Raw genomic sequence first — 12274 nt, forward strand, 5'->3', positions numbered from 1 at the left:
TTTTTAAGGAACATTTTGCAAGTTCTAGTTGAAAAATGATTCATTTGATTTTCACAACCTTGAAAATCAGACGTTAAATGTTTGTACCCTGGAGGATACGTCGCCCAGATAGGTGTATAAAACAGGTACATCACTCATACATGTGTTTTATGGCATAATACTGTATAAATAATAAAGACTATAAAGGTGTGAAATATGTATTACACTTAATTTTACTCCTAATTGTGTTTTATTGGTTATTTAAACCAGTGTACACATATTTGACAGACAGACTCCATCGTTTTATCATCACTGTTCAAAATGTTTGCAACATGACAGTAATTGGGTCCCTCAGGGATGGTAATATAAAAATATTTTTAGTTTATAATTGTTTATGAGTTGTTTTTTAAACAAAGATTAGATTCATTACTACTATTTAGAGCATGAATAACTACTGTTCACTTTTTCTACTTTATTAAAACATTATATGCAAACAACATTTTGTCAAAATCCCATCTCACACCCTCAAGAAGTTAATATTAGGTGTCTCATAGTTGCTTTTGAATCCCCCTATAAGCGACGATCTGTGACTTGCTGTCTATTGATTTTTTCTAAGTTGTATTCTCCTGACTTCCTCTTTAGAGCTTTGATAATAGATAATCTGGATGAAAGCGATGTCTGAAAGGAACACTTCCTTGATAACTTGATTACTTTGATAACGTTTTCTTAATATAACTTTGGATGCCATTCTTGATTTCATCCATCCAATCAGATCATCACCCCTAAAAATGTGTTATACTGTATGTGTGTTATACAACTTCAGGGTCAGTGAAAGTAAGTCACTGAGGTATTTTAAACCAGAAAAGAGTGAGACCTACTTTATGAAGTGTCTAATAGATCTGTTTCTGGAATGATTGATGACAGAAAACATTGGAATGCAATCAATGTGCTTTATTTTCGCCGGTCAATTGTGAGGAAACAAAATCCATTGAAAGAGCGGTTACATTGAATCTGATCGGACATATCATCCACAGGATTCACCAGGCATGACTCCGGGCTAAGAAGATGGATACCTGCTGCCCCACTTTTTAACTTTTAACCTCATTCTGAAGCACCAACTAGCAATGCAACTCGGAGACATGTCATACAGCGGCCATATGGAGGTCTAACTTGGAGAAGTCCTTAGAGCTTCATTTGAATATATTTTGTCTTGGAAAACATCTCAATTTCCATGAATTAGTTATATGGGAGTTTCACTGTTAAGTTTTCTTATCAGATCTTCTTCTATAAGAGACAACTTCAAGACTCATTGTGAAGGTGCAACTTTTACAAGTAAACATGAGAAAGAGCATGAAATGGCATGCAGCCTACAAATGGCAATATGGACAATATTTGCCAAATACATTGGATTACCAACCACAGTTATTTATTTACGAGTCCCTCTTTTTTTAATGTATTGTTTGATTCTAGGATTTAAGCTCTCCAAAGTTACTCGCAAGAAACAATGTTTTTACTATTTAAAACAAAAAAAGAAAGCTTTTCTTGCTTGCAGCAGTTCGAACAAATAGAGATACTTCTAAACAGGAGTGATATTTCATCTGGGTATATTGGATCTTCAAACTGCTGTTGATGTAAACACATTCTCTGGTCCATGTTCAGTGGTGGTGGTGGTGATTGGGATGGGGGGGGGGCTTCACTGCAGGGTGAGAATGAAAAGAGAGACAGAAATTCTCAACATGGACTTAGAGGAAAAAATTGATTACCAAAATCTCATTAAAGCTTCTGTAGAGATTTATTGTCACTTCTATTAAGGGGGTTGTTTGTGCAGAAATAAAACCCTTAAAGTCTTTGTATGCAAAAAGCAGAATTCAGCTTTGTCATAATGAGTCAGCAGCTGTTAAATTTCTATCACATTACACTCTTCACAGATACAATAAGACAACTGCAGCTCCTCATCTCCATTTACCTAAGTCACGTTCCTTTCTCTTCTTCTGTCCATGTTTTACAGACATTATATGAAAAGTCCCAGAGGTAACAGCTGATACAGATCAGCCTCACCTGTGCTACCCATATGTATCTCTCAACTCCTCTTTTCTTCTATACTCAAACATTCACGCATATTGTTTAAAGCCAAACATACAGTCGTTTTATGCATGCTGTTACACGATCCCCTTCAAGCCATGATGTAGCACAATAGCTGCATTTTGTAAAACAAGATTTCATCAGTGTCCTTCACGTGTGTTCCCCTTAACAAAACTCACACAAAGCACGTTGCTTTACTCAGGTGGTTACATAACACGTGGACTGAAGACAATGGATTTAAACCAGAGGAGAGTTTACTAACAATAAACTTACCGAAACTAATTCACACTGCGTCTTCCATGAGAGATCACTAAAGAAGGAGAGGGGGGAGAATATAGCACAGGCGTTCTTAAACAGCTCAATATTTAGATTTCTAAATAGTTTGACATTTTAATGAGTCACTTATTAAACTTTATGGCGAGAGTTAGAAAAGAAGATGGACAACACTCTAACTTATTAGCCGTATGTGAAGCTATATCCAGCAAGTAATTAGCTTAGCTTAGCATGAAGACTGAAACAAGGGGAAACAACTAGCATGGTATCAGTCTTCTGAATAAATGCTTAGAAAGTTGCAAAATGTGAATATTGAACAGAGTTTGACAAAAGATACTTACTCATACCAGCATTACTTCCAGGACAGGGAACTAAAAATGTAAAATAATAGTTAAAAAAAAAAATAAAATAGGTTTTCTTAGAGTCTACAAATAATGGGAACTAGCTCAGATGTGTGATATGATTTCCGAGTAATCACCTTTATAAAGTTTATAACTCACCTGAGAACATCCTGGGTCGACAGAAGCTCACTTTGTCCCCGTTCAGTCCCACCGGTGCTGCCACCACTGTGTACACATCCCCACATGTTTCCTCCGGGATGTCGCAGTATTTCTTGCCGACACAGGTGTGGTTAGCCCCTGTCCCGTACAGCTCTACTGTGTGATTCTGGATCTGAGGCCCCAAAGAGCGCCAGTACACCCTGAGAGACTGGTTGGTCCTGCGGTAGAGCTTGACGCTTGTTGGACAGCAGGCACCTTCAGGAATGAATGATTTAAAAGTTCTGTTATAAACTGTGTTGTGGATGTTTTAATCCATTAACTACAAACTTTAAAAAAAATATGTTGATGTCCTATTTTCCAGGCAGCAGTTAGTTTTGACTTCCACTAGGATTTTTCATGATTCGTTTAATTATAGATGAATCTATAGGATATATGTATTCTATTTTCTTTCCTTTTTGTGTTTTCTTCAACACAAAGAGAGGATATATCTACAGATTGGTGTGAATGCACTTATGTTATCCAAAACACTTTCATTTGTAGACATCAGACAGAATGTAGAATAATTAAATGAATATAAGATATTTTAAAAGCTTCTGAAATGATTTAGATCCATGCAAACAGGCAAAACATTCAAAATGTCAAACACCACGTCATGCAATAAACAATAATCTTATCAAAAAAAGTAACATACACCTTACTAGATACCAAAGACAATGTCCAGTCCAACATAAGAAGATCAATTATTGTAAGAAAATGTTGAAAATCATGGGAAAATATCATTTCCACTAGCCAATGTGGTATATAGTATTATGCTCTGAAATCCAAAGTAGACAGAATAAGACATAACAGTAGCCAATCCTCACATCCGAGAAACTAGAAGAATTTTTTTTCTACAATACTCACAATGAGTCATTTTTTATTTAATTGGCAATAGTTCTGTTTTCTTACTAATCTTTAATAATCTAATTCCTGATTTCTTGTGACCATTTTAATGTGTAAGTTATGTGATTCTCAGTGATTCGCTTGAATATTTAACACTATCAAATAATCTTTGAGGTGACATTTTCCATTTTTCACATAAACGTGTTATTCATCCCTTATCTTACACTGTCATATAGGCTCTTGTTTCTAAGTTTCTGTGTTTGTGCACATGTATGGTTTTTTTTCCTCACTTGATGAAAATCCATGATGCTTGCACTCCGACATGTGTCCTGAGCTGCTGATGGCTTCCAGGTTGACGCTGTAGTTGGTGCTACAGGTGATGCATCCCATCAGGCAGTGGGTGTCCAGGGTGTGACACTTAGCATGGCCGCGTGATGACGTCAAGGTGACGATGTATGAGCGAGCTCCACTGCCAGGCGACCAGGTCACATTGGTCATAGCCTGGGTGACTTGGGTCACATTTATAAACATGGGGCAGCAAGGACCTCAGGGAGAAGAGTACAAGACAATGATCAGTACTGAAATGCATATGTATGTAATGAGGGTAGAAGAATGAGAACCAGGAATACACTGTCATGTTTTCAGTCATGAATAAGATACAGAAATCAAATTAATAAAACATGCAACATCACAATGATGATGTAGTAAAACGTCACATACAACCACTCGGAAGAGATTTCTTGGGAGTATTTTATTTTTATTTGTAGGATAACTAAAAGGAAAATTTGGTAAATGGTTAATTCAAGACAGCTGGGATGTAAAAAGAAGAAGAAAAAAAGACAAAATGACATTCGAATTATCTACCCGCAGCCCTGACACAAACCAAATCTTTTAGACCATGTAAACAAAACTTATTTGACTTGCCATTCACTTCCTGTGAGAATCATTCATATACCTGTTTCTAAAAGTTTAGTGAATCCAGGTAGACTTCTCCCCACTGTAGTTGTTGCCACTGCCATGACCTCATATGTTGAGCCACAGGGCAGCTGTGTTAGCTCACACGAGTTGTTTCTTGCATGACACTTGTGGATGTCTTGTCGTCCGATGGCAGTGATAGTGTAATTTGTGTTGGGGTTGTTGGGGTTTGTGAAAAGGACTCTGTAAGTGGAGTCTTCCGTCTGCGTCATGTTTATGATCTCTGGAGCACACGGAGCTGCAACAAGACACACAGGAAGCCAAAAAAAACAAATGTTAACCCTGTTCTATTTCGTTATGGTGAGCAAAGTGATTCAGAAAAGTGAAGGCAACCCTAGCAGCCAGATAGTTACGCTTAGCAGTAATAAGAAGCAGTCATTAGAAACAAAACTCACTGATGAACAAATTATACAAATTGAGGTAAGCCAAGCTAACCAAATGATGGCATGCATCTCATATTTATAGTTTAGACATGATCGTTGTTTCAATCCTTCCATCTTATTCCTGGCTAGAAAGAGAACACATATTCATGTGTTTAACCAGCAGAACTGTGTTTTGTCTCACCTGTTTGATTCATTAGATTGAATAGCTTATCTCTAAGTAGAGTTCCCGCACTCCCTTTGATGTGTGTATTTAATCATTTGTGTTTTTATTATAAGAGATTCCATCCATTGTACCTGTCTCATGTGTGTGTGGATTGCAGGTGCGGTTGCATCCTCTTAAATCGCTGCACGGTGTGACGGTCACAGAGTAAACCGTGTTGCACCTTAAGTCGGACAGCACACACACGGGTGCTGTGTCGTTACAGTGGATGGTGTCATCGGTTTGTGCCGCGGTGGTCTCGTACAGCTCGGCCCCTTTGACTGGTGACCACATCACCTCCAGAGTCTCTGTAGAAACCAGATTCACGGTAACGCCATCTGGGCAGCAAGGGACTGTGGGAGAGGCAAGTAGGAGAAATTAACAAATAGGTGAGAATGATAATCAGCACTGTGCAAAGGAGTATATACATTATTTACAGCCCCTTCTAGGGACTGTAGGGAGAGACATTATTTTTACGTCACATCAACTTGAAGGTAGCCTACTTCAAATTTAGAGTGCACAGTTTGGAACTGCCAAACCAATTTCTTTGACTTTTCATACAGGATACATGTGTAATTAATAACATGGGATCCATTTCATGTGTCAAATAACTCAAGGCCAGTGTGAACCTTGTGGCCTATGATACAAATACAAGGGAGGTGGTATTGAGAGAGAAGTGGCACACCTAAATGGAACCCAACCAGGTTAGTGATATCAATTACACCTGTGCCTTTTCTGCCCTGGCATTTCAAAATGACACCATGAAATAGGTTTATTTGTACAACATTGCACCATGGTGGAGTGTTCAGTGTTGTCAGTCATCTGATTTTAAGAATTAGCTGCTTAAAAAAAAGCCTTGTATTCATGATCTTTGATGTCAGAAATTCAAGTTGAGAGGACTTATGTATGAAAAGCATAATGTGTATTTGTGCAATTTTGTGCTGCTTTTTACAGAGCTACTATTGAGCTAGCACAAGTTAAATTTAGATTTGAATGTTTTCTTGAGGATTTGTGTTAGACATCTTTTTCGATAGCATAAGTCTGACTTAATGTTTATTGTGATGAACCCTGACCATATCTCAGGAAATGTGCCTGTCAATACATCTTTATTTTCACCTTGAAGTGAAAGCAGCCACTCTCACCACTTTGGTTGCGAATGAAAAAAAAAGAGCTCTGTCGCTTATTTGTATTATGTCAGATTTGAAAGGTAATGGACCTACTGGTAGTGTAATTTTGGACTTGTGAGTAGGGGCTAGAGCCGGCCTGGTTGTAGGGGAAGACAGTGGTGAGGTAGGTGTAGCCACACATGCAGAAAAACGGGCAGGAGGTCCCAGTCGTGTTACAAGACTCCTCCATCCCGTCGCCCCTCTTTATGAAGGCCACGTAGTACTCAACCAACGGCACCTGATCCCACACCACCGAGCAGTTCCCGGCCGTAGGCTCCTCCACCCAGATGTTCTTTGGTGGACATGGATCTGACATAAAAAGAGATAGAAATGAATACAAAATAAGAATAGCCTTGTTGAGCGAACGGTTTCATATTTTGGGAAAAATGCTTGTTTTCTCCATTGCTGAGACTTGATGAGATGAATTATAAAATTCAGATTTTTGTTCTGTTAATATGAAGGTACAGGAAGTGTTAGCTAAGCTTAAAATAAAAATTTAAAGTCTGGGGGAAACAGCTAGCTTGGCTTTGTCCAAAAACAAAGTCTGTTTGCTAGCACCTATTAAAACCATCAACCATTAAGAAATATCGAACATATCAATTGTGACTTTTTGGGGGTCTGGCAGTAGACTTTTGTGACCTTTTTCACAAATCCAGCTGTTTTGACTATTTTCCTAAGGGATGAATTCCTTTTCCGTGCAAAGCTAGGCTAAACAACTGCACTTCTTAGTTCTTGGCAAAAAATTAACAATGAATACTTGTTGTCGTGTGTGATATACCCACATGTGATGTAGTCTGCGGGCTCTGAGGGGCTGCTGGCACCAGCTTTGTTATAAGCTATGACAAAGACAGATTGGTTCTGTCCGCACTCCACAGGTATGATAAAGCAGTAACTACTGCCTATTGAAGTGCAGTTTTGGCCATTGGTAGTCCAGACCATGTAGCTCTCAGCTCCCTGCACTAACTGCCAGTACACAGTGACCCCAAGTGACCGACCCGTAGTAACCTGGACGTGGGTCACATCTGGGCTTGGAGGACCTGGATATCAAACCAGAAGAAAACAAGTAAAACGATATTCTCGTCCGGTACCAACTTAGCTACTGAGGTTTTGTGTTATAAGTGATCATTAAGATTTTTTTCATGCTTACGTGTGATCTGGCAGACGGTGATGTCATCTCCGACTCTACCCTCAGAGTCCCATGCCGTGCCCTTGATACAGTAATTGGTACCTGATTCAAGGTCATCAAATGTCACCATGGTGTCGGTGGTGTTCAGTTTGAGGCGAGAGCTCGAGCCCTCTCTGATGAAGCAGAGGGTGTAGAGGACAGCGTGCTCCACCGGGGTCCATGTTACAAGGATGGTGCTGTCATCAGGGGAAGTAGTGTTCAACTTGGGTGCCATTACCACTACAAACAGATATAGAGATAATAAACAGGAATATAAATGGACAATCGCATCGATTTCTTAATTCTTATCTCTCCCTACCTTTTTTTTTTTTTTCATAATTCATGTAAAAAGGTAACAATTTCCCTGTGATTATGTTACGTTGAATTTTCCTTCGGGAAGGGAGACAACCCAGTTCTCAAGGTTTAGTTTTTCATATTTAGAGAATGGGACAGTGCAGAGGCATGGATACTGTTTCCAACCACCTGTGATGGCTGCAAAGAGTAGAGACTGAGTGACAATGGGCGGTAAAATAACACACCGTTATTGCCAGCGGAGTGAGATAACAAGCTATTGTCCTACAGGAACAACAGCAGGGCTATGTTTCACTCTTCATACACTGATTACTATCTTGAGTAAACTGCTCCTTATGTATAGAGTCTAGACAAGTTAAAGTAAAAGTTACAATTTCCAATTCCTACATTCATTTTGTTAATACAAATGAGCCTTTATGAAGATAAACTGAAATATGTTCAAAAACTACAATTTCATTCTGTAATCCAATTTCAAACAGTCAAGCCACACTGTGAAATGTATTTGAGTTTCTAATGTAAGACTTTTGTCCACACCTGTCCCAGCTTGGATGGGGTAAGACGGCTGGCTCCGCCCCCCAGAGTTGACGGACATGACACTCAGCTTGTATTCTGTGAAGGGCTGCAGCTCCATCACAGTGCCCGGTGAGCTGCTCACCACAGTCTCGGAGAAGAAATCCCCAATAACTGACTCTGCCCTCAGGATGTAGCTGGTTGCCCCGGAAACCTGTGTGAACTCCACAGTGATGCTGTCGCTGTGTTTGGAGTAGGCCTGATCGATGCTGGGGACTTCAGGGGCTGGAGAACAAATCATAGAAATTAATCAAATAACAATCTATGAATCTTTTAATCTGTTGATTTAGGATTCCAACACTTCAGTCAGTTTCTCAATTTTTTTCTTGGATAATACTCTAAATTGTAGTTATATTGTCAATGCATTTAAAAAAAAAAAAAAAACTTTCTTCGACAAGTATTGAAAGCATGTAGTTACTAGTTTCAATCAGAGAATAAATGTTATATTACCAAATAAAAGAAAACGTATAAATTACAGAAGGCGCTTATTCAGTTTTCCTTCTCCATTGAATTGTGTGTGAAAGCAAACAGCAAAAATAAAGAAAACTGACTTTAATAAGCTCCCAGACCAAAGTATTCTTCAAATGTCTTAGTTTTCTGTCCAGCTGTCCAAAACTAAATATATTAAAGTCAAAAGGATATAGATAAAATCGTATTAGCTTTAACGAAAAATACACTAAAAAGTAACTTTTATTTTTAATACAATAAGCTAATTTAACCAACTATAAGGTGTTTATACTTGAGGAACAATGAGAATGCAGATTTGCCTGTTTTAAATAAGTTAAGAGTCTGAGGAGAACGCTATAGAAATGTAAGTTTAGTGTGGTCAGGAGCAGCCACATTTCCTTCTATATTCAAAGGAAAGTATCTGAATCTGAGCTTATCACCAGTGGTCTCCTCCGTCTCTGCACTGCTGAGCACGTTGAATGTGTTGTCCATGGCCTCCAGCTGCATGGTGTACACTGTGTTTGGGGACAGGGAGTTGACTGAACCCATCACCGTGTTGCCACTGAACTGAGCGAAGACGGATCGTTCCGGAGAGTTCTTGGGTATTGCTGTGATTTTGTAGGAGCTGGCACCAGTTTGATCGCTCCACTGCACTGTCATACTTTTAGATGTTACCGTGAACACTGACAGGGTGATATCTGAAGGAGATATAGAGAAGAAGGGAAACAATGATGGGAAACACTGAAAGAGAAAAATATTCTAATAAATTGCACATTTGTTCTTTTAGAATGAGTGTGTTTTTATAGAGTTTGACCTCTCAAGGTTGTCCTAATTACAAACAAAACGATTTTAGTTATAATAAGAGTTCCTTATCATCATTAAGTTTGTCAAAAAATATATTTACCATTATCAGCTGCAAAAATCTGAAAAGGACAAAACATGAAACATGAATGAACACAAGACTGACATACGTAACTGTCTGATAGATTACTAGAAATGTAATATTTGAAAGACGGGGACATCATTCCAAAGGTAGCAGGCTAGAGGTATTTCACAATATATCCCGAGGAAAATTATGCCCTGTATCATATTCTGGGAGCATGAGAGGCATGAGGCTGCACATTACCTTCACTCAACACAGATTTCAGGGCTGGTCAGTGCAGGTATTTCTTTCAGGTCTGAATGAATTTGTCTATTGAGCTACGGTTGGGCACGCAACACACACTTGTTGACAGCAGTGACACTCAAAAGAGCCACTGTGTTCCTGTTTAAAAAGTCCTTCCTTCAAAAGTTATCAATAATCTGAGTATGTAAATTATGCACTGGATCAAAGATAGGTTGAACATCGATTTGTTTTATTAAACATTTTATTATTAGTGTTTTTTATTGCAAAAAAAAAAAAAAAAAATCAGAACACAATTAGAAAAGGAGCATCTCTTACCTCTGTGAAGGTCAACAAAAGTAAAAGTTTCAGCATCTTTAACTTCAGGATTCCCATTTCTGCTGACTCTTTCCTGCTGCCTGAAGGCAAGATGTGTGATGCTGTTTCTCAAAATGACTTAAGAGAGACAGCTCAAGTTTAGATTAAACTTTTTTTTTTCCCCTGCTAACTCTCACTCTTCCCTCCCCCTTTTTCTCAGATGAAAGGACAGGTCCTGTTTTGTTTCAGCAAATACCGAAGAGCCCAAAGGCGGTAACTCCTCCCCGGGGGATGCCTGGGTGGCCTATTGGAGTGAGAGGAGGAAGCTCTAGTTTGTTGCGTAAAGATATTAGTATTGTGTTGCAAACTTTTCTGGCTTTTTTGTTTTTGGCAGTTTTTACTATTGGGCTTTGTAATTGAACAGTTTGTCAGGTTGTTTCTTGTCCTGATGTCTGACATATTTTTTTTACAACATCCAAGTTTAGAAACATTAAGCCTCACAACTTCTATAAAATGCAACGTTTAGGGACGATCCTGAATTGGTCAAAGTTTTCAAAAACAGAAATATAACAACATCCTTTTCACATTAAAGCAGCCACGGCCCTTTAGAATTTGTAAATACAAATATTGTGTGTAAGTCGGTGCTTAATAACGTATAGCACCTGCATCACACAGTGTATAACCTCCACCTGAAGGGTCTCTATGATGGATAAAATGTGATAACTCATCTTCTTCAGAGTCAACTGGGGTCAACATTCACTTTGAAAGAACAAGAAAACCAATTGCAGCAACCAGCGAGCTTAAGTAACCACATACATTTGGCTAACTGAAACTTTATACACCGTGCTACACAACAGGTAATTTTACCACACTCTACTGAAGCTACAGTACAGGGTGTGCTATAGTTCCAGTGAAAGTGACATAGGTGGGGTAAGATTGTTGTAATTGCTTTTCTTCCCCTATCTGCGTCAGGTGTATTATGGAGGAGGACTGGGAGGATCCCTAAGGACCAGCTCAATCTCGTGTATAAAGCCATTTTCAAAGAGTAAAAAGAACAACAGTTTCAGATATCCAAAATGTACAGTCAAATTGTTTTGTATGCTGTATAGCTCCAGGAAACTTTAAGATGTGGTAAATGAAACAAATAATCAGAAAATTTAGATACCTTTAGACGGAAATTACAAATAATATTTAACCTTAAATGATGGTTGTGCACAAATTAGACATTTCTGTCTGTAAATATTACTTTAATTCCCAGATGTGCATCAAAGTTTTACAGTATCTTACTTTAGCATAATATCAGCAATAATGCAAGCTAATAAAGGAGGAATAGTTACATTGACAGATTGTTTAAGGATCAGCACTGAACAAGCTGGTTTAGACTGTTCTGGAAGAGCACAATGTTTAAGGCAAGATCAGGGACCTCAATCTTTATAGCTACTATAGTCTTATCTGAAACTTCAACATCAGCATGGAAACAGCTAATGGCATCACACAACACATCACTTCAGAGATTCTGTTTTAATTTGGGCATGAACTTACTGAGGAGGAGCACGGCAGAAGAGAAGCATAATGGCCTCTTGACCAGGTCATCTATCAGACCGTCCCCTTTCAGAGCACTTATTGATGACCTGATGGTTACAACAACAACATCTCTACCTAGCTACAGATCGATCCTCCAAAGTCTAGAGTAAATCTTAAAATCAAATCTCTGCCTATATTGACTCTGAGCCAGACAAGTCCAGATCCTTTGTTGTGAACAAGGGGAAAGTCACAAACAACTAGACTATGGCATTGGCTTCTCCCTTTCTGGTGTCCAGCTCCCATTTGTCGTCAAGAAGCTAATCAAGAGCCTCGGAAAAATCTACTGCACCTTGAGGGACACTGCAGTGGTCTGGGCAACCAGCAGTGTTTTACAGGC

The 12274-nt window shown here is 38.8% G+C and overlaps 1 protein-coding gene across 1 annotated transcript; it reads right to left on the reverse strand.

Annotated features, from left to right (window-relative positions):
* Positions 1-915: 915 nt before the first annotated feature.
* On the reverse strand, positions 916-10550 carry fndc7a (fibronectin type III domain containing 7a). Its single transcript, XM_029277392.2, has 14 exons — positions 10375-10550; positions 9838-9856; positions 9374-9631; positions 8451-8711; positions 7587-7844; positions 7222-7476; positions 6494-6748; positions 5369-5626; positions 4672-4929; positions 4007-4261; positions 2835-3089; positions 2676-2705; positions 2335-2371; positions 916-1675 (listed from the first exon to the last, which is right to left on the reverse strand). Exons 1-13 carry the CDS (start codon positions 10429-10431, stop codon positions 2340-2342), a joined length of 2451 nt encoding a protein of 816 aa, XP_029133225.2. The 5' UTR covers positions 10432-10550; the 3' UTR covers positions 916-1675; positions 2335-2339.
* Between the last annotated feature and the right edge of the window lie 1724 nt (positions 10551-12274).

The sequence above is a fragment of the Labrus bergylta genome, chromosome 4, assembly GCF_963930695.1.
Source record: "Labrus bergylta chromosome 4, fLabBer1.1, whole genome shotgun sequence".
NCBI lineage: Eukaryota > Metazoa > Chordata > Actinopteri > Labriformes > Labridae > Labrus > Labrus bergylta.